A 23,742-nucleotide genomic window follows, 5' to 3' on the forward strand; every position below is an offset into this window, starting at 1 on the left:
TAAATGTTGTTGATAGGGGCAGCTTAATGTATTTGGGGGCCTAAGGTGAAAATTGATTATCTTATTTTAGATGCAAAATTACTACTAATTAACAAAAACTACGTAGAATTTTTTTTTTTTTAGAAATTTTATAAATAGAAAAAATTTGACAAAATTTTTCATACTTGTTGATATGATAGATTGATAATAGTAAGTAAAAAGTGGTATTAGTGGTGGATTTAGATGAGAACTAGTAAAAGTTTGCTAATTAAACTCTTGTTATTATTCTTATTTTTTTTAGAAGTACAACATTCACAATATTTTTTTTACAACAAATCCTAGGTTTTAAGTTATTGTTGTTGTTGTTGTTTTTTTTTTTTTTTTTTTTCCTCCCTCTCTCTCTTTGAAAATATCACTATAATTATTTTTTTTGCCATCAATAACAGGTTGTAACAACTTACAACTTAGCATAATTGTAAAAGTGTTGTAAAAAATATTGTGAACGTTGCATTTTTCTTTATTTTTTATTTGTTTTTCATTTGGTAAAAAAAATATTATTTTATTTATTGATTATAAATAACCTTATTGGTTAAAATTTGGGGACCATTTTTTTTTACTTGGGGACTTAGGCGACCGTATTTCTTGCTCCACTGTTCAGCCGTGACAGTTTTTTATATTTCTTATGAAAGTGGTTTTAAAATTTTCCTCTAATAGTTTATTAACAATTACTCTGAACGCATCTATTAAGTGTTAACGTGAATTTTTTTTTTTTTTAACTGTTCTTTCTCTTTTATACTTTTCAGTTATTTATTTATTTATAATTGTCAAGTTGATTTGTGGAAAGGTTAATCAAAATAAGAATTGACACAAAAACCGCGTGGTTATTAAATATGGAGAAGAAATGAGGGTTAGCTCAAAATTCACGATACATGTTGAGTAAAGGTTAGAGGTGTGTCACACACAAAAAAAAAGTCCAAAGATGCTAATCAACAAAAATAAAGAAAACTATGAATAATGCCTTTCGCCTTTATTGACTTGTACATATAGCAGAATGGATAATTTAAGAGAGAGAGAGAGAGCACAATGTTGCTTCCACGTATGCAAAACATCCTATTAACTCATGAAATTTTGAATGAAAGAAGTACGGTGGTTGAGATAGGAATAAATGTTGTTGTTAATGCAAACATCCCTAAGATCCAATTTTACTTATGGATCGAATTGATGTGTTGCTAAACAAGAGATTAGCATTGGATCTGTTTTTGATTGGGCAATGAGGTGGGCTGGTTTAGTCACGATTGAGGAAATTCGTTGATTAAACCTAATTAACTGAGCTCTCTAAGCTAAATCAACACTTAAGGGAATTTTGCTAAATGTGACATTGAGAAGTGCATACTACAATGATTGATATTTCCGTGACAATGGCCAACACACATGATTTCTCTTATGGGTCCTCAGGTTTTGCTAATGACTCCAACTCACTTGGCAAAAATTATGCTTTGGGTCTATTAAAAATCCAACATAGGGACAATCTTACCCTTCAAATCACACTCTCCTAGATCTTCATTTAAATTGCGTGGCTTCAACCATGTATGGAAGAATAAAAAAGTCACCCAATATTTGATATAGACCCAAAGAGAGTCGGACTTTGCTTGCATTGAGCTTGTATGATTTTTTTTTTTAATTAAAAAAAAAAAGATAAAGTTTAGTTACAAAATTGATTGTAACCTAAAACTACAACTTTACTCAATATATTTTTATTGGAGGTGAATTTTGACAAACCTACCATTGGATTACATCTTCTTATATCCTTCATGATTGCAAAATTTCTAAAAAATTAAAGATCAATAGTTATGTCATCAATAAATTGTTTAAATTGTAAGTTTTTATAGTTTAAAATTATGTATAAAATATAAACTTATAAATCATATAGTAAATAATATCTGATTGACACAAAATTTGACATGTGTATTAAAAGCATGAAGAATATGCAATTCAACAATTAGATTTTCTAATATGTAGTAATTTTTATTTTATTGAGTAAGGTTGTAGTCTTAGGTTACAATCAATTTTGTAATTAAACTTTGTCTAAAAAAAAAAAAAAAATAGCCACCAACAATAATTTATTTGTTTATTTATGATTTACAGATTTTTTTTTTTTTTTTTCCTGATAAGGTTATGATTTACAGATTTATGAAACATTCTCATTATTCATATGATAAAAATCTCTCACAAATTTATAAACTAACTATGACGGAAATATTAAGAATAACAGTTAAGTAGAATATAAGATATTAGGGGACCTACTGTGTTGAAGAACTATATTTTTCTTGAGGCTTATACATTCCCTCGTATTGAGGGGCCGTAACATACAAAACATGTTACTCTGGGAATCGATGGGTTTTAAACTTAAAAGAGAGAGAGAGAGAGAGAGAGAGACTCCACTTACGTAAGTCTTTGTTCACTTACATAAAAAGTTATATACCTGTTTGACTTTGTTTAAAGTAAACTTCAAAGGTAGAACTTTGATTATAGAGCTTTTGCAACATTGACTAAAAAAGTTCTTCAATTTTCAAAGTGTTTGTCAATTACAATGAATGGTGCTAAATTCTGGATTTGTAAAGCATGAATAGTGAGCAGTAAGGCTTTTTCTATAATAGCCAAGTAAAACTGAATGAAATCATGTAAATGGAAACACAAACTGAAAAACTCAAACAAAAAACAATCCCCGGTATCATTAATTTGCTACTTTGATACAAATGTATAACTCTTCTTGGGCAACCCAGGAGACAGATCAGATCCAGTCATTTTGCTACTCCATTATTGCTAAAGATGCTTATTCATCCTGCAACTGATGTCAATAATTTCTGTGCTTCTTCATCTCTCTTTTTTTTGGTTTGATAAAATAAACAACTCAAACCTTATAGATCTAATCCCAGAAGCATTCTTACCAAACAAATCCATCTGGAGGTGCTTCTTCTGGAATCTGGGGGAAAAGATATGCAAACAAAATCAGTAGTCTATTAACCTACCAAAAAGTCTTCAAATCAAGGTTTTGAACTGCAAAACTATCAATTCAACATTACCTTTACAGGTAGCAAAAACAGTTTTTGTAATTACTTTGCATATTGAATTCTTAGCTATTACGATATATATATTGTGTGAAGGATTGCTGTTTATCGTTATATTGTCAGAACCAAATTCTCAAATGCATTGCCGCACATGCAGAATCCCTAACACTTCCAAAACCATTATGTAATTGCAAGTCATGCTTACAGTATACAACACAAATTGAAGCCTTTTTTTACCTCTCCGGGATTCCATTTCTCTTTTAACCAAATACTCGACTCCCCAGAAGCGTTCTCCATTTGCAAGTTATTTCTGCAGAATTCAAAAGTGAATCCAAAAAAAATATGAGCAAATGGCATTTTCTAAACTTGAAGATGACAAATTATTAACTTTCAAGTTTCATTGTTTTTTGGTGAACCTCTGTTTGTTGTTTGTGACCGAAAGTTCAGAAAATGATGAAACATTATTATATTTGGTTTTACTTACAAAAAAAAAACTATTAACTTCCAGTCCAGCTGCAAATTCTATAGAGAGACACAATGAATAAGACTGATTTTATTTAAGTTATAGATGCCAAAAGATGATGATAAATGTTACAAAACTTTGATTTCCCCCCCCCCCCCCCCCCCCCCCCCCCCCCCCCACTCTTGACAGACAAAGGTTGGCTCCAAACCTATTTGAAGCTATCATTTTCAACCTAAAACGTAATGATTTATAAAACTATTCATGTATATTATTTAAATAAGTCACATGACTCATTAAAAAAATCTTGTGACTAAAAACTACACGTGGAGCAAGATAGCTCCAAACATGTTTGGAGCCAAACATTTTTCCTTTCTTGATAAGGTAATTTTGATGGCAAATGTGGCCTTACATGAAGCAATAGTCAAAAATGGTTTGAAGCCGGTCCAGGTATGTTGTTTGGACACAAGCCCATGTTGACTAAAATCATAATAATAAAATAGAGGCCAAAGAAGTAAAATTTGATATTTTCAAATCAGTCAGCTAATCTAACAGAAATAATTCACAAAGTAAAAACAAAAAATGCCTGACTAATCCTAGTTACTTAACACAAATAAGTGAAATTTGATAATTGGAATGGAACTCAGAATTTTTTATTTAATTAGACTTTTTTCAATTGGCTTACAATATATAAGTAGTTTTTTTTTTTTTTGGGTAAGTAATAACAAATATAAGTAGTTTTCCCACAAACTTACCCCAATTGAACATTTGTGATTGCTGGTCCACCTGTATTAAAGTTGGGCCCGTTTGGAAGGATGGACGAGTTGTTACTCGTTGAAATGGATATTTGTGCAGGTGCTACTGGAGGAAAAAATGAGTTATTTCCACCAATTATGTTACCACCATTGCTGAAGCCTGCTGTGTTGGATGTAATGGAACTTCCAGGTGTTTGGGTAGGATTTTGAAAGCTAAATGCACCTACCAAATGACATCATAAGAAACAACATAAAAACACCTAAGCGGGTAATGGAGGAAAGAAAACCTTCAATAATTGTACCTTCACTTTTATATGGAAAATTGTTTGTCCCAAATGCACTTGACATCTGACTGGAATTTGGGAAGGCATTTGGTTGTGCAAAAGCATTGTTAGATGGTGTAGAGGGCCTGAGAAAATTTGCTTAAGATATTTTTAAGAGCCCAACGACAATGAAAGAAACAGTATATCCAGAAATCTGTGTGACCCTTCAGTAATAGTAGTGATAGAAGTTGTTTTATAATGAACAAAAACTATTGATATTTAGGTAACTAAGTAAAGATTTTGATAAGTGATTCTTACATTATTCCAAGACCCCCAATTTGCGATGCACCTAGTTGACTAAAACTTGTGACCAAAGGAGGGGCATTATTTTGAGCAGTTCCTGGGAATGCATTTGGTCTGGCCCCGGAAAATGGGCTTTGGCTGGCAAGAGTAGAGTTTGGTGGAACTGCATTTGGCTTATGAAGGAAATTATCAAACTCAACCATCTTGGAATTGACTAAATTCCTCTCTCTCTCAACCTGTAGAGAAGTGTTTAATCATTTGTTCAGCAAAGATACCAAAGCTTCCAGTTGTAAATTTATCAATATGTACTACAACATGAAACTTTCAAACTTTCAAAAAAAAAATTATTATTATTATTATTATAAAAAGAGAGAATTTAACAAACATATGAAAGAAAGGAATTTTCACATGGAGCACAACCACAGTACTCATTACCAAAACCAATCTTCTTTTGCAAAATTGCACCATGTAAATAAACTCCCTCCTATACATTTGGGGAGAAAAAAACATTTCCAGGAGGAGAATTATTTGCCTCAGAACACTTGTATGCTCTCCCAAAATTGCACTCGTACATTTAGTGTTTTGAGCTTTTCTTAAATGGTACAAAGTTCAAAATGAGAATATTTAGGAAAGTAGGACATGTTTGCACTTTTACTTTAATTTCACTACCAATTGATTTTCCTTTGAATAGGAAAAACTAGGTCGAGGGGAGGGGAGAGGGGAGAGGAGGGACTTGTGAGTGCATAAAATTTCCTATCCTTAATTTGCATACTCTCAAATCAAGAACTATAGTTTTGGGATCAAAATTGACAAAGGGGAGACCCTTGATTCAGGACAACCCATCAATAAGAGGTACAGTAGAGATATTCTCAAGTAATTTGCTGAGTCTAACTGTAGACATTTTAAAGTTTTTGTTTGTGTTAACATCAACTATGATAGTGAAAATCTCAATAGAACTACAACTAACCTCAATGGGAGTAAAATATCAATACTTACGTATCTGCCCTCAAACTATTTTTCAGTCTAAGACAGTTAGTCACTACACTAGTCAAAGATTTATAAGGCTTAAATTTGCATCTCTATAAGATGTTAACAAAGAAAAAACAAGGCAATGTCCTTTATTTTTTAAACTTCACAAAAATAAAAGACTAAAGATATCTTAGTAAACTTGACAGTAAAATAAAAAGGAAAAGCTGAACAAATATATTCCCAACTTCCCAGGTTTCAGTAACTTTACAAACTTAGCATATCCCCATCACTTAATATTAAGTAAAAGTTAGAGTGCAATTGAAAGAAGCATGCACATGGTGAATTTTCATTGATTCAACAAATATAAAAGTTAACATTCTGAGAATGTTTTTTTTTTTTGATAGGTCATTCTGAGAATGTTTCTAAGCATGCAATTGCAGAAGAGTCAAATATGGTATGTCAGGTTTCTCACTATTGACTGCAAGCTCACTCCACGCCTATTATCATCGTATGCTGCTGCCCGCAACTCTTCATAACTAATATCACCAACAATTTCACTAGGCAAACTGCAAACAGAAGAATTCAAAATCAGGCCACAGTTCAATTTTCATCCTCATCAAGAAAGGATACTGGAGTTGTTAGAAGTTCAAAGAAATATGTAATTTTTTTCTGGCTTTTTTTTTTCATTTTTTTATATATATCTAAATAAGTCATTCTATGAGAAATTTATGACCAATATTTCTGTTTTTATTTTCCCTTGAGATATTGTATATGGTATAAAATTTAAATAGTGAGAAAATCTGGAATCATCTATACCACCACCAAACCATTTTAGATGAACCATGATGACAACAAATACTTCCACCAAGGGTTACTGGTTTTACCACAAGTCAAATCTGCCAACTCTTTTAGAACATTTCTTACAAAAATTTATTGTGAGTGCAAAGTATGAAAGCCATTAAAGAAATGTTGCAGTTCAGCACTCTGGTTAGTTCCCAGTTCCCATAACCCAAAATTATTAAGAAACTGATAGTAGTTCTTCAAAATTCCTGAGAATATCCACATATAAATTCATATAGGACTTCCTCTTTCAATTACTCATTAACAATGGTTCCGTATTAAATTCAAATAACAAATAATTGATGGCAGCAATGGTTGGGAGACATACTTTCTGGAATGACCATAGCATGTGAGCTTCCAAAGTGGTCTTTCATTACTAAAATCTTCAGCAATTTGGCGCCTGCAAGTCTCAGGGTCTGTGCACCTACAAGTGCATCAATTCAAATAAGGTCAGGTAATGTTTAAGTCACGAGGAAGAGTATACTGCAAACATATCCTGTCAGTGGAACCAACTTATCAAAAAAAAAAAAAGTATACTGCAAAGCTATAAACTGCAAACAGAGAGAAGCATAACTCATAGACAAGACTTACTTATGATTTACAGATGGAGCTGAATTATCAGATTGCCGCAATGCACCACCGGGTGTTGTGGAGGTGGAACGAGTCCATGTGTTTTGAAATGGCTGATACACAAGTAAAATTTTATCAACAAGAATAAAATGACAAAAAAAAAAAAAAATTATCAATAACAAAAGATAAACTAGAACCATAATGCCATTTTAAACCGCACTTTTTTTAAACTCCACTTTTTCCTAGGTACCATCTTTTTCAATCAACTCTGTTTTCAAAAAGCTGAAAAGTATGCTATACCATACCAAACGGGCACTAAGTCAATAAATTTGATAAGAAAATAATGTCAATCCTACAATAAGTAAAATTCTTAAAAACTTAGATGTCCAAGTAACAACATAGAAGACCCTTTTTTTAATGTATAGTTTGAGATATAAGAAGAGAAAGAACCTTGGTTTGGTTCTGTTTGGATGCAAAATCTGTGCCCCCTCTTGACTGAGAAGTGTTCTGGACACCAAAACCAAAAGGGTTCGAGTTTTGTTGTTGATTTGAGCCAAAGACAACAGATTTTGGTTGTTGTTGATGTTGTTGTTGTTGAGTTCCATGAAGATATTTACACGACTCGCCATACCGACAGCTGAAATAGATTTTTTGAAAAATCAAATGAGGCAAGTAACACAAGAAACAAAACCCCCACACAGCAAGTGGAGAATTGATGCCATGTAATAGAATAATGCAAAACTAATTGCATAATAAAATAAACCTCCCCCCCCCCCCTACAGGCACAAAGTGATCTCGAGCTTCGGGCATCACAACTACCCATTGTATTGTATGGTTTATAGAGTTGTCATCATTTTGTATATGCTTCTTTTCTATAATCAAATTATTCATAATAGCAAGTGCCCTTCTACCAAAAACACAACAGGTCGCAGGTTCGAGTATGGGAATTAGACTCTGCAAAACAAATTGTGGGTAAGGCTACCTACCATGACCTCTCTCAAACCCCGCATTCTAATTCCAATTAAGATTTTTTTTTTTTTTTTTTTTTTTGATACTTAACCTTTTTTAAAAGTTACTTTTTTTTTTTTTTTTTGCAAAACAAACACACACACACACCCAATTAAGCTTAATAATTGTGATAACTAGTGACACAAATTGTAAGTGTAATAAGAACTAAAAGGACAGGGAAATTGTTGTAATGTTAATATTGGTGAAAGAAAGAAACAAGTCAAGAAAATCTGAAGAAACCCACATGACTGTAAAGAAAAAGAAAGAGAATAATTCCTTGATTGATGTGAAAGAAAGAGATTCAAATTAAAACATAGAAAGCAAGCAGTAAAAGTTAAGTATGAAATTGAATATACGATTGTTAAAGAAAAGTAAAGAAAACCTGAAGAAGAAGAAGAAGAAGAAGACGACTTACTTGCCACGCTGAAAGTGTCTGCAGAGTTCTTTCTTATACATCTTCTCTTCTTCTATGAATTGTTGTGGAGAGAAAACACGAGACAGAGACAGAGACAGAGACAGAGATGAAAGTGGGAGTGAGTGAGGGTAGTAATTAATTTAGAGGGAATTCGAATTCGTTATATGTACGCAGTTTTTCTAATTTCTAATTGCACCTAATTCGTAAAATTAATCAAAATAATTTTATAGATTTTTTTTTTTTTTTTTGGCTATAAAATAAGTGGTTATTTTTTTTGGCTATAATTTTTTTTTTTTTTTTTTTGAAGTTTGTACATTTGTATGAATTTTATTGAAGCAAACCAAATTTTTTAAAAATAATTTTAATTTATAACGTCTGTTCCTAATAATAACTTTTTATCATTAGTCCAAGTTATCAATAAGTTTTGGTGTAGTGGGTTCCAGTTAACTTAACTGGTAAAGTCTCTAATAGTTGTATAAGAGATCCGTGGTTCATTTCCCTCACCTACATAAAAAACTGATTGGTGTCTTAGTCTGATAATAAAGAGTTATTATCAAGAGCGGACACTATAAATTTAAATTCTCTAAAAAAAAAAAAAATATTTTGGTGAAATCCATAAGTAAACTAACTTAAGATTACATGATTTACGTGATTTTTCATTCCATAACAGTTAACGAAAGTTATTTCTAAAGATTTCTTTTATGGATATAAAAATCTTAGAAATTTATTAAGAAGAGTTGAAACCCATGAACTATTTTTACAATTCGCCCAAATTCATGATATTTTTGCATTTTAGACTTTTTATTTTATTTTCTCTATTTTTATCAAAGAAAATTTTATTTTCTCTTTCCATTTTTTTATACAAAAAAAAAAATGGACTAGATTAAATCACACCTTACAATCAACCTCACAGATAGAGAGACGTGGAGGTAAAATCACAAATTTGCTTTTCTTTTTCCGTAGGTGATTTTTATTCCTTTACTCTTTTTTTTCTTCTATTTTGGAGAGAAAATTTTATTGGTCTGAGGTAAAAATAGTATACTTCCATCTTCTTTGCCAAACAAAGAAAAATAATAATCATCCTATCATTTTTTAAGATAAGTTTTTCATATTCTTTTTCACCTCAATCAAGCATATCCTTAGTTTGGTGTTTTAATTCTAAACAATGGATTTGAAAATAACTTGATTTGAACTATATAAATTTCAAAATCCCTTGTTTGGATTTAAATTATTGGAATTCAAAACTTTAAATATATCGTTGGATGTTTTCATTATTTATGAAATTAAATTTAAACTTCCACCTCCAAAGGCCTATCAGATAAGATTTTTTTGTAAATAGACTTTGAATTCCGCCTAAGGTATATTCTTATAAGAAATAATGTTTAATATTTTTCTAAAACTTTTACTAAAAAAGTAATTATGTTTAATGAAATTGCATTTGGTTATGTCACTCAATAATTTATGGTGGAAATATTATGCAATGAATAATTACCTTTTTCAAAAAATAATAAAAACCTTACACCAAAAAATAAAATCAATTACTAGATTCATCTAATAATTAGATAGTAGTTTGTAAACTTCTTTTTAAGGATCCTTCAACTATTTTTTATTAAAAATTAAAAAAATATGGCCATAATTTCCCAATTTCTCTATAATTCTTTTAGATATTCCTCTACAATTTTTCTTATCTCCACCCCAAACAACACACACGCAACACACCTCAAATTCCTTACACAATCAACTCAAATTTTTAGTTAGTAAACTTTTACTAATTTTTTTTATTTTTAATTAGCCTATTCCAAATAAATATTTTATTTTTCCAACCAATAATAATTTTCCACTTTAATAATAGCGTTTTTTTTTTGTCTTTTTTGACTTGTTTGACTACTATCTAGGTTGAACTTTTCAACATCACTGTCACATCATTTATCATACACTAGTATTATGCCCGTGCGATGCATGGCTTAATAAAAAATATTTTGATAATATAATTAAATTTAATAACAAATAAAATGAAAAAACAATTAATTCAAAATTTAAGATTAAAAAATAAATTGTACTTGTACACTTAAAAGAAATTTAATTTTTATTTCTTATTTTGATATTTAAATCATTTGTTTTTGTAGGGATAAAAGTCCAGAATAATATGTTGAGCCTTGGGCTTTTGTTCGAGGAAGCTGAATTGTCTGAGGAGGGGCAAATAGTTGTTAGGGGTTCCCAGTTAAAGTCTTATGAGTTAGGAACGAATGAAAGGTAATCTGAGGAGGAATTACTCCTCGGATGTGGCGTGTGCAGCTTGAATATGTATTCTAGCAAGTAGAATGACTTTCCGAGAAGCTGCGATGACAAGAACATACTTCATAAACATACAAGAAGGTAGGAAGCCCAAAAATATTCAAGGGAAAGCTATTGCCACCGCATTAAATGCATGACAGCTACTTTTCTGGCCACATTTATGTGGAAAAGACCTCTGAATAATGTTACTTTAACTACCACAATTCACAAAAAACCAAAGAGAGTGTTTGATGGGACAGGTACTCAAGTGGATGCTCAGATGATCAACAAATGTAGAATCAAGATATTCCAGAAGGAGATATATAATGTGAGAGACCCTCACTGGTGAGGAGGGAGAAAAGCAGAGAAAGAAGACGGTAGCAATCTAAATTGTCTTTGTATTCAATTGTGATCAATATATACAAGTGTGACCTCCTCAGACCGAAAGTCTATTAATATCAAAATCTCTTATTTAGTGTTTGATTGCCATTTAATTTAGTATTAGCCGTTGTTCAATTCATAGGGCCTAGTTCTTCGACCCACTCTCTACAAATTTATTGTATTGGGCTCATTGGACCAATATCCCATACGTTTTGGGCTTGGATTGTAAATCGAGACCCTATAGTTTTAGTATTGATTTCATTCAAATGGTTATAAGTTGTATCAACCCTAAACCAGCATATGTATCCATATGTAACATTCTAAATTAATAATAATTTAAAATATAATACTCTAACTTAATGTAACATTCTAACTTACTAATAAATAAATATAACACCCTAACTTAAAGTAATGTTTGTAATTGTATTGTGTTTTAGGGTCCGTTTGGTTATAGTTTTCAAAAATTGTTGTTTAAAAAGATGTGAAAATTGTGATTTAAAAAGTGTTGTTGAAAAACGTATTTTTAGTGTGAATAAAACAAAAAAATGTGTTTGGTATCATGGTTTAAATAACATTTTTCAGTGTTCAAAAAATATAAAATATGTGTTAGGTATGTGTGTTTTGAATGATAAAAAGGCTGATCAAAGTACAAAATAAATATATTTTAAATTAGGAGAGAGAAGCCCATAAATCAGGAGAGAGCCAAAACATTTAAAAAAAAAAACTGACAAAGTATGAAAAAGCTGACCGGCACTAGTGTTTGTTGTTTGAAATAATTATGGAATTGCCACTAAGCACTAGTGTTTATTGTTTAAAAACTATCCAGAGCTGATTTCAAAAAATGGGTTTTATAACATTAGTTTTTGAACAATGTTTTCCAAACAATAAGAACAAAACTGGTACACCAAACATTTTTTTTTTTTTTTTGAACACTAGTGTTTAAACATGGTGACCAAACGGCACCTTAACCTTTAAGAACACAAATATTTTTTTTTATCATTAAAAAAAAAACATAGATATTAATATTACACATGAAAAAAATAATGAATTCAATAATTGAAATGGTTGAAAACAAAATTAGGCCAAAACCTCAATTCATTAATGAAAAAATATCCAAATTTTTTAGCTTAAAAAAATGAAGTTAAATAAAGATAGACTTACATAGAAATTTGGACAGATGGATTATCTCATATCCAATTTCATGTTTGACAGCAAATTTTGCTTTTAATTAAAGAACATAGATTACATGGAACAAAGCACCAAACAAAAGCCATAGCAAATTAAATCCATTATAAAATATTGATGTCAACAACAAATAATCATGTAATAGGAAATTAAAAAATACAAATATATTGCTTGCTATATTGACTTCTAAAAAAAACACTAAAAAGTGTGATCAAACATAAAATTTCAACCTATCTATAAAACTTGTTGATAAAAATCATATTATCTATAATAAAAATGCAACAAATACACAAAATCTATTCAATTTGATGACAGAAAAGTAAGACCTCAAAAGGAAGATCTACATCTAGAATTTCAATACTTCATTACTTATGGTATCATAATGAAATATTAACACTCACAAACGTAGCTAGCGTCCCCTTGCAGATTTGATAGCCTCTGGATCTGTAAGATGCAACCACTAAACCATGAACATGTTGACTGAGCTTTTTTGTATGACAGGCTTCAAAAATTTTAATAGTAAAATAATAACATTATCACAAAAAAAGGACAACATAGAGGTGGTGCATATAAGGGACTGCGACACCCAACTTGTTTGAAGAGCAGTGTGCACAAATAGAGGTCCTAAGAAGCTGCCACCAATACCAACAGCAACAACATCCTTTAGTACTTTTCTTGTGGCTCCAACCTGCCAAAATTTTCCAGTTACCAAAACTTCACATATTTCATGCCCAAATAAGATACTAATATCAACTTTATATTACCCAAGAACCACTGCGGGCTCTCTCAGAGAAGTCCTTGATCTTGTCCAGAACACTCCAGACCTCAGGGACCACATTCTTTCCATCACTCTGTATAACTGCATCCCTTGAAGCACAGAGCGCAATTTTCTTGAAAAATGAAGAATATAGCAAATAATGGTAAAGTACGTAGTAAAAATAATGAAACATCAAAAAACTCTATGTATATATAGTGGAAATTTTAGGTTGTGAAGAAGATGATATGAACAAAAAGAAGTAGTTTATTAAAAAAGAATTTTAGATAGACACAACTATTATAGTTGTAAGTGAAATACTACTTTCTTTTATTACTTGATTTGTCATATTTATCCAAAAATTATGTATATATCTATTCTTAAAATCTAAAAATTTATTAAATATTTTGCAATTTGATGAAGTCACATGGCGCAACTACGGTGTCTAAATCCAACTTTTATTATATCATATTATATATAGCAATAAAAGTTGGTTTAAATCTATTTAAAAAATATACTGATCAGCTATTTGTGTATATATTTGGGATGAAACAGATAAACTAATAAGTTATCTTTGATTTATACAATAATAGTTATGATTTGATCTTCTATAAATACTTTGTTTATGATTCTATCAACAACTTACCAAGTGAAGAAGATGCTAATCCTACAAATGATAAGGAAATTAATATATATTTAATTATTAGTTTATATACAAAGGCTGTGTTTGGTTCCCGTAAAATATTTTCCGGAAAATATTTATTTTCCGGAAATGCTATTTTCCGGAAAGGAAAATATTTTCAAGTGTTTGGTTGCATTATGAAAATTGTTGTAGAAAATATTTTCATGTGTTTGGTTCTCTTCTGAAAATGCTATTTTCCTACAAAATTTTCACAATTTTTCAGCTATTTTCTCAGCATCCAAACAAATTTTATTACTGAAAATTTCAAAATCACAGCCAAATCCCAATCCACAGAACAAATCACAGCCAAATCCCAACACCACACACCACCGAAACTCCAATTCAACCCATGGCAGCAAACTTCGGCAATCAAAAGCCACAACCAGCAAAACACCACTACCATACCACCACAACAACAACAAAAATCAAAATCACACAGAGAGAGAGATTGGTGGGTCGAAGATCGATGGGTCGAAGGCTTTGGGTTGAAGGCGAGATCAAGCGGCGCTGTGCAATCGGCGCGGTGCTGTAATCGACGAGACCGGTGCGATCTGGTGCGTGCGATCATCGGACTGGAGCTCGCGAGATCGAGCGACGCAGTGCGATTGGCGCGGTGCTGCGATCGACGAGACCGGTGCGATCTGGTGCGTGCGATCGTCGGACTGGAGCTCGGGGTTCGCCAGCAACGTCGAAGGCGTGATCTGGGCTCCCTCTTCTTCCTCTCACTCTCTCTCTCAATCCGGAAACCATTTGAAGTGAAAATAAGAACGGAAATGAATTTCCATGGTCAAAGCTTCTTTTTTACAGTTAAATGAAAATGATTTCCAGAAAATTCTATTTTCAAAACCAACCAAACACCCACATTTACAGAAAAGCATTTCCGGAAGTGATTTTCACCCAAAACAAACACAGCCAAAAACTAAATAAGACTGTAATTTTGGAAAAAAAAAAATGTAGGAAAAAAAAATGCAAGTTCTATCTTTCTTTCTTTCTTCTTTTTATTTTTTTATTTTTTTATTTTATTTTTTTTATACCTTTTTTAAAAGAAAAAGAACTTAGGGTGGAACAGATTAAAATATTAAGTGCTTACCAAGTTTGGCCTTCTTGATGAAATGCTTCGGATATAGAAACCCAGCCCCATGGATGATGCCATGTGATTATGTTGTGATTCTTCCGAAATGGGCAAAGCTTAGAACCACCAAAAAAGCATCAAGATGAAAGAATCTCTTTTTTATTTAAATTCTATCTTTAAGTAATTCTATTCTATTGATTTTAGGGTTTGTTGATAACATTTTAGATACACATAACTGTTATAGTTGTAAATCAAATACTACTTTTTTTCATTACTTGATTTGTCATATTTATCAAAAAAATATGTATATATCTATTCTTAAAATCTAAAAATTTATTAAAATTTCTGCAATTTGGTGAAGCCACGTGACGCAATCACGGCGTCTAAGCGTTTAAAGATATTTTCCCCAAACATCATAAGAAAATAATTTAGCATTTAAAGCATGCACACCAAATATTATATATCATATCATATTATATATAATAAAAGTTGGGCTTAGACGTCGTGGTTGTGCCACGTGGTTTTACCAAATTGCAGTAATTTTATTAAATTTTCAGATTTTTAAATAACTAAAAAGAAATAGTATACTACCAAGACTCTAATTTATTCTTATCATTAAATAAAATTATATTAATATTATTTTTTTATTTGTTAGGATATATTTCTTAAATTAAGGGATAATATTTAACATACAAAAATTTAATTTAGATAATATTTATCATCTAATTAACATTATTTTTTTATTTGTTAGGATATATTTCTTAAATTAGGGGATAATATTTAACAAACAAAAATTTAATTTAGATAATATTTATCATCTAAATTTTCAAAATTTTAATATTATTAAATTAATTTTATTTTATCAGAATATCAAGCTACAAAACTTGATTAGTAAGGGATAAGCACAATCTAAATTATTTAAGAGGTGATTAATATAAATCTATCTCAATAAACAGTATATATATATCTAATAATTTGATAATCTCTATCTATTCCAAAAAACAGTATATATCTCCATTAATTTGATGATTTCTACGTTGAAGACATTTAATATATATATATATATATATATATTTATATATATATATTTCCTTATAGCTATTGTGGGGGCCAGTTAATCAGGAGGTACTGTTAAGGCTGTACTAATTGGGCCTATGGCCCGATCCAAGGACATTATAGTAGAGATAATATGAGATAAGTCCAACGAGTGTCCGAGGATAAAAGCCATCTTGGCAACAAGTGTCCAAGGTTAGTAAGAGTGTCATATCATCATGGACTTTCTTCGAAGTTACATCACCACTAAGAGTTAGACGTTGGGCAAGGGATAAGAAAGGAGAAGGACAACAAATATCTTCAAAAAGCTGTTACCTCCGCATTAAATGACTCCCAACCAACTCTCTGGCCACATTAATGTGGAAGTGATGCCTGAACAGTGATCAAGCAGCTTTACAGCTACTAGTTGATGGTTCTGGGAGGTGCTGGATAGGACAAGAAGGAGTTCCTCGAATCTAACCTACACGTGTGTGGTAGGGATGACACCAAAATTGGAGTATATAACATGGGAAGATGTACTAAAAAAAAGGAGGGGGGAGGGGAAAAAATCAAGGATTTTTGAGAACAAGACTGTGTACTCTTGTATAGTTTTATGGTTCAACAAGACAATATAATATAAACTCCTCGAGTTATTCCGAGGACAGATTTTCTTATCCTACTTGTGTCTAACAATCTTAAATTACCAAATTTAATCGTTTTTTTTTTTCTGGAATAAATCTAGTTCTTTCATCCATGTTCTACAAATTTATTGTTTGGGCCGTTTGAGTTTGAGCCCAATCCTATTTTGGGTCCAATCCAATTTCAATCCCTACAACTATCAACCACGTTCTCTTTCTCTCTTATTTTTATTTTATTTTTTTAATTTTTTATATGTTACGTTATGTTGAATCAACTTTTTTTTTTTTTTTTCAATCTATTCATATGACCTTTTTTAATTCCAATTTTTATGGGATAAAAACAAAAACATTGATTAGATATCTTTAATTTCAATAAGATTTAAATGAATTATATTTCAAATGGAATCCTACCAATATATATAATCCTATATATCTTTTTTGGAGTGAAGCTTATTTCAATATGTGAATGCCTAAATCCCATGACAATGCAACTACACATTCTTTCTTCTTTTATTATTATTATTTTCATTTTGTTTATTTTCTTTAGTGTTATTATTGGTTTTTTGTCTTCATGTGATTTTAATTAATGAATTCAAAACGTTCGAAAACATTGTCAAGTTTCTAAAGGCTCCTTATTTGTTTTTGTTTTTGTTTTTTATTAAATTGATTTGGTTTTGTGTATTGGTTGCCTTTTGTTTAAAAAACTTTTCTTAGCTTTGATCTAATTTATATGCTTAGGGTTAGGGTCTTATAATTAATGATTAAACATGGTTAGAATTAATAGATTAATTTTAGCAATTTTCTTATTTGATTTTTATGTTACATCAAATTATCAAGATGTTCTACACGTGTATTCTTGAATTATCAACTTTAATTTTAATCTATATCTATATATATATATATATATATATATAACCGAAACCTTTGAAACTCCCACAATTTTCCACATCATCATTTTAATTTATAAAAAATTTTAATTTTTTAAACTAAATAGTGAGAGAGTCCTAACAGGAGTCTTTCTCCTTTTTTTTTTTTTTTTTTTCCTTAATCCTAAAGTTAAAAAAAAAAAATTAAATCTGATTTAAAAATATAAAGTTTCATCCAACTGAAATTGTACGGCTGCAAAACCTAGCTACTCCTCTCACGCTTTTATTGAGAATTACAGTCAGAAAACATAAAACCCAACAAAAACTTGGTATTCTCTCTTCTCTGTTTGTAATCTCTACTACTTTTTATTTTTATTTTTTATTTTTAACTTTTGCATTGCTACAAGTGTTGTAGAGTATCCAAAAGAAGTATATGTGAAGCCCTAGAAAGCCTTGACATCTAATTATGTATTATGCAGTTATGATTACAATGCGATTCAAATCTTAGTGCTAAAGACCAGCAGCAAAGCCTATTGATTGTCTGTGCATAGTTTGTATAAGTTTTATATAATTATTATTTGCAGTTGTGATATAGGAATTTGAGTTAGAGAACATGCAACCCTTTAATTTGAAGTTAGGAATTTGCTTTTGATAATCAACTGTGCTATTCATAAATCACCGTTGAATTTCCAACAAATCTCTACAAATTCTGAAGCACAATTATTTCTTATGATAATCCCCCTTTGGTTCTTAAATCTTTTGGTATGTGGCTATAAATTTTCCACAAATTAAATTCATATACAAACTAAGGCACATTTATTTCTTATGATAATCCCCTTTTGGTTCTTAAAATTTTTGGTATGTGGTTATATATCTTGACAAGTTCTAAAATTATCTTGAGCTTCTTTAGTTTATGAATCTTTGTTTTCATGGTTGATTGATTTTTTCCCCCCTTCACAGGAAGGATTTTGCCTTGAATATTGTTGGTGTAATGCCAAATGAACTACTTTGAATTTCTTCTTCAATAGGTATGATTTTATGTTTTACGGTTACAATGACGATAGACATGGGATGAGTACCAGTAGTAAAGATGAGATAACTATAGATTTATCTCAAGATAACAATTGAGTTAAAGCAAAATTTTACATAGAAGTTAAAAGTAGTAACTAATATGCAAAAAGAGAATGAAGATCAAAACTAACATGATATCTTTCTGGTAAATTACATATAGGATCTTAGTAATAACCAAATTCCACCTTGATGAGTTGTTTGGACATGAAATTTTTCTTTATATCATTTTGATGGTAATTTTATTCTCAAATAACATTTTGCGATGAATATTGTATATTTTATGTTTATCTTGATAAGTTATGATGTTTTTTTTTTTTAAAATTTTATTTTAAGCAAAGTGAAATATATTCCGTGCATTGCACATGTTAGTGACTAGTTTATATTATTATCAAGATTATATTAATTTTAGATTTATCAATTGTTTAGTATATTTTTTTAAATAATTATCAATTTAAAATTATCAATTTAATTTAGTTTTAGGAAGAAATCTTATCCCTTATTTTAGTGAGATAATTATTTACAATTGATAATTTTTTCTTTTATCTTTATTGAATTTATTAAAATATATAATTATTTATATATTTATTTTATAAATTTTTTCATAAAACCGCATAACAGCCTATAACTAGTATAATATAATATAATAATATAATATGATATATTTTTTTCATAGCTTGTCATTAATTGTGAGTTGGGGGTCTTTTGAAAATTTTTGTGTGTATCATTACTCTTTTGAGACTCGCACCAAAAAAAAAAAAAAAAAAAAGTTGAGAGAGAGGTCATCAATGGCTTCAAGACCAAGAGGTCGTCCAAGAAAGGTTCTATCTATTTGATCTTTTCCCTCTCATTTCTCTCTCTCTCTCTCTCTCATATTTTCTTCTCTTAAATTAAATTCTTGGACACAAACACAATCCCTCATTGTATTATTAAAAATTAAAAATTTTGTCTCTTTCCCATGTTATTTTCTGTCATATTCTCACACACACACACTTTGTTTTGCAGAAAGATACTCGTCTGGCTGCAGCACTTGACGCCATGCGCCCCTATGGATTTCCTCAAGATTTGGTCGAAGTCACCGTAGGAGAGCTACTCAATGTGGGTCAGCTTTTGTTTTTTTTTTTTTTTTTTTTTTTTTTTTTTTTTTTGTTTTCTATGTTTCAATGTGTTTTTGAAAGCAAAAAACAATAATGGGTTTCTGGGTTTTGGCTCAGGTTTATGGTGGAAATGAAGGATGGATCTTTATTGAAGATTCTTCTTACTCTGTCCTTGTTGAAACATTACTTGAAAAAACAAATGCTCCACAAGATCAGCAGGTAAAATTTGTTTTTTTTTTTTGGTTATATGCTACATAAGTATTCATTTTTCCCCTTTCATATGCTTTGATTCCTTTTATTGTTACATGCAATCTGAATTACAGCTCATTAAGAAATGTTATTTCTTTTATGCTTGATATCTTAGAGTTAAAAAAAAATAATAATAAAAAAAAAAAGAAAAGAAAAGAAAAAACAAAATGAAGTATGACTTGCTTGGGAAATCAGAGTCATCCACCTTTAATTGAGCCCAGACATAAATGGCTTAATTGAGGGAAGTTGTACTTAGGCATTATGCATTTATGCTAATTTGTCCATTTCAGTTTATATGGCATCTATATGTAATAAAGCAAAGTTAGTGAACAATCAAACCAGTTTAGCCGTTGCATTCTAGAGTCCTGATATTATTTACATTCCATGATTTCACTTGTTAAGAAAGAAACATACAATAATTTTGTTGTTGGTTGGCTCTTATTCCATTGGGGGTTGCAATTCTGTGAGACGTGCCTATGCCTTTCAGAAACTAACGAAGCATTGAAGCTATATCTGGAAAAGGAGTATAGCACTAAATGTTGACTTAGTAGTTAGAACTACATCACCATGCCTTGGGCAAGCCATGTTCATTATTTCATTTATTCTGTCGAAAACTAGGAATGCATACTAGTTGTTTCCCAATTTACAGCTGCAAATTTAAGTGGTGCTGGTGAGTCTGTTACATAAAAAGAGGTCATAATTTGAGATATAACTTGATTCACTCCTCCCCTGTAGACGAAAACCCTTAACAACAACAACCCCCCCCCCCCCCCTTTTTTCTGTCTCGCTTTCCCTATGAGGAAACCCATAGTTATGTGCTGTTCATAGGTCCTGCAAATTTTAACATGGAGGTTAACTGATGTTGCAGTTAGGCTCCATAATGAAGACTGAAGTTCATTTTTTCTCTTGACGCTTGCCAAATTATTCTCTAATTGACTGATATCCCTAATACTTGATCCCCTATGGCAATGACTCACTGTGTTATTATCTAGTTTAGCGGAGTAATACTAATACCTATTTCTGTTAGTTCTATATATTCTATACAGCTTTGTGGTTCATTAGTTGAACTTCTGTGATAATAATTTATTGGCTCTTGCTAGTTTATACCTTGCACAAGAGGAATTAATTGTACAATGTATTCATGAAGCTAGTTTGAACCTTCACATTATTACTAATCAAATTATTAATAATAATAATAATTTCATTTCCCAATTATTCTTGAAGGATGATTCTCCTCAACATGATCCGGGAGATGCAGATAATAGAGAATCTTCAGCTGTTGGGTCATCCATACCTACTTGCCCCAACTCAGGGGCCAATGCTATGTTGCTAACTAACCAGGCTTTGGACTCGGCCTCACAGCCTAATGAGGCTCCAGACAGTGCACATGAATCTCGTAATCAGCTTTTATTCATTTACAGCTTTTGAAATAGTATTTTACTAAATTTCTTTCTTTTTTCAACAATCAACATATAAATTCAAGCACAATTAACCAAAAGGTTTATGTGTGGTTGACCCATAAATAAATTGCAGGAGAACTTCTCTGATACTTTAATCATGTTATGTATGCTCTTATATTGCAGATGGTATGCGTTATCTCCCACCGGCAGCAAGTTCTGGTGGTGCTGAAGCTCCTGGGGATAGGCTTGCCCAGTCACCTCCACCTAATGCGGATGGTATGCGTTATCTCCCACCACCACAGGCAGCAAGTTCTGGTGGTGCTGAAACTTTTGGGAACAGTCTTGCCCAGTCACCTCCACATATTGCAGATGGTTTGATTTATCTCCCACCACCACCACCAGCAAGTTCTGGTGGTGCTGAAACTCTTGGGAATAGTCTCGGCCAATCACCTCCACGTATTGAAGATGGTATGCGTTATCTCCCACGGCCACTGGCAGCAAGTTCTGGTGGGGCTGAAACTCTTGGGAACAGTCTTGCCCAGTCACCTCCACATATTGCAGATGGTATGCGCTATCTCCCACGGCCACAGGCAGCAAGAACTGGTGGGGCTGAAAATCTTGGGAACAGTCTTGGCCAATCACCTTCACGTATTGCAGATGGTATGCGTTATCTCCCATGGCCACCGGCAGCAAGTTCTGGTAGGGCTGAAACTCTTGGGAACAGTCTTGCCCAATCACCTCCACATATTGCAGATGGTATGCACTATCTCCCACGGCCACTGGAAGCAAATTCTGGTGGTGCTGAAACTCTTGGGAAAAATCTTGCCCAGCCGCCTCCATATATTGCAGGTAGTATGCGTTATTTCCCACCACCACTGGCAGCAAGTTCTGGTATGCGTTATCTCCCACCACCACATGTGAACCAATTCCCACTACCAGATATTCGTCCTACCCGAAGGAGGCGACCTTACCATGGCTGGATTAGCAATGATGATGAAATTGATCTAGTGCAACTGACACCAGCTCCATTGCCAGAGGGAATAGCAAAGTTGCTTAAGCAGCTAGATAAGTAGAGAAAGCCTAACCTCATTAGGTTGGGAGAGGATAGAAAGAGCATTTGGTAGGGAGGATAGATGATAAAAAGTGGGAGGTAAGAAAAACTGGAAGGATAGAAAGTATATTAATGATTCAAAAGTGATAGGATAGAGAAGAAATTAGTTGAAGGACGAAAACTGATGTAAATTTCCTTATATTTGGCTGAAAAGAAAATGAGAAAAATGAAAATTTAAATTGTATAGATTTTTATGTTATGCACACATATGAGAAGTAGTTGTTTCCCATTATTTTTGTATAGTGCGTGAAGGGTTATTACAATAATGCAATAGCGTATTGGTATTTAAATATTGAGTGGAGGTTGCAACCTTGAAATTTTCTCCAAAAATGAAACTATGAAAACTTGTCTTCCAAAATGAATCATGTCGAGCAATTTTTTATTTTTATTTTTTGGCATAAAAGGGAGCCAAGTAGCCTAAGGGGATCTCTCAGTATAGGCTTAAGCCTTGAAAGAATAAATAAGAAGCCTAGGTTGGGCTCCATTGAGAATGATAGGGCTGAAACAATGGGTTCTATCTCCTGAGCAGGCCAGGTGCAGGTCTTCACAATTCAGCCTGAATATAGGCTGAGACCTGCCCTAAACTCAGACAGGACAGCAAAATGAACAGGTCTATCTGTGTGCAAGGGCTTATTTAATTTATGGTCTCATTACAACATGGAGAATTGTGAGTAATACTGTTAAAAAGCTGTTGGTCATGCCAGTATTTTTGTTTGAATATTTTAGATGTGTAGATGTGACTGGAGACTACAGAGCTAAAAAAATACAGATGAAGATAAGCTTGGCTGCAATAGGCCTTTTGTGGACTGCAACTGATTTCATTGCAAAGGGCATCACCCATCGGCTTGTGGAGGAAAAGGAAACATGTTAGAATGCCATTGTTAACTTATTAGCCCATCAATTGCCTTTGCTGTATGTTCTCAAAATGTGTTTTTGTTTTTGCTCTTCAGTAACATTTCTGGAATTTCTGATGTGCATTCTATTCAAAAGCTAATGGCTGGTGAAAAGGCAGAACAATCACTTGACATTTCTGATAATGTGAATAACGAATTCCCTTGATAAATATAGTTGACTGTGACAAGTTACTGTTCTTTGTTTTCTCTTTACTTTAAATCTTGGAGCTGATGAGAGGCTAAATATAGGATATCATATTTGTGATAATGGACTTCTTTTTACTATTAAAATGCCTTTTCAATCCCATTGGTGACTGATCTACAAAGCAAGGCTAGAAGACACTGAATAATGGTACTTATTTTGCAGTAACTGAGGTCCCGGTGCATCGTAATAGTATTGATGGCTTAAC

At 31.7% G+C, this 23,742-nt stretch overlaps 2 protein-coding genes across 2 annotated transcripts; one reads left to right on the forward strand and one right to left on the reverse strand.

Annotated features, from left to right (window-relative positions):
• Positions 1-2,524: 2,524 nt before the first annotated feature.
• Positions 2,525-8,774, reverse strand: LOC115967433 (zinc finger CCCH domain-containing protein 16). The gene is made up of 10 exons (XM_031086526.1): positions 8,631-8,774; positions 7,658-7,844; positions 7,229-7,320; positions 6,966-7,061; positions 6,270-6,363; positions 4,844-5,064; positions 4,565-4,671; positions 4,263-4,485; positions 3,285-3,357; positions 2,525-2,962 (listed from the first exon to the last, which is right to left on the reverse strand). Exons 1-10 carry the CDS (start codon positions 8,669-8,671, stop codon positions 2,924-2,926), a joined length of 1,173 nt encoding a protein of 390 aa, XP_030942386.1. The 5' UTR covers positions 8,672-8,774; the 3' UTR covers positions 2,525-2,923.
• A 10,527-nt stretch (positions 8,775-19,301) lies between these two features.
• On the forward strand, positions 19,302-22,729 carry LOC115967324 (protein mono-ADP-ribosyltransferase PARP4-like). The gene is made up of 5 exons (XM_031086396.1): positions 19,302-19,403; positions 19,588-19,680; positions 19,797-19,898; positions 21,153-21,324; positions 21,512-22,729. Exons 1-5 carry the CDS (start codon positions 19,371-19,373, stop codon positions 22,399-22,401), a joined length of 1,290 nt encoding a protein of 429 aa, XP_030942256.1. The 5' UTR covers positions 19,302-19,370; the 3' UTR covers positions 22,402-22,729.
• The last annotated feature ends 1,013 nt before the right edge of the window (positions 22,730-23,742 follow it).

The sequence above is a fragment of the Quercus lobata genome, chromosome 11 (genome assembly GCF_001633185.2).
Source record: "Quercus lobata isolate SW786 chromosome 11, ValleyOak3.0 Primary Assembly, whole genome shotgun sequence".
Lineage (NCBI taxonomy): Eukaryota > Viridiplantae > Streptophyta > Magnoliopsida > Fagales > Fagaceae > Quercus > Quercus lobata.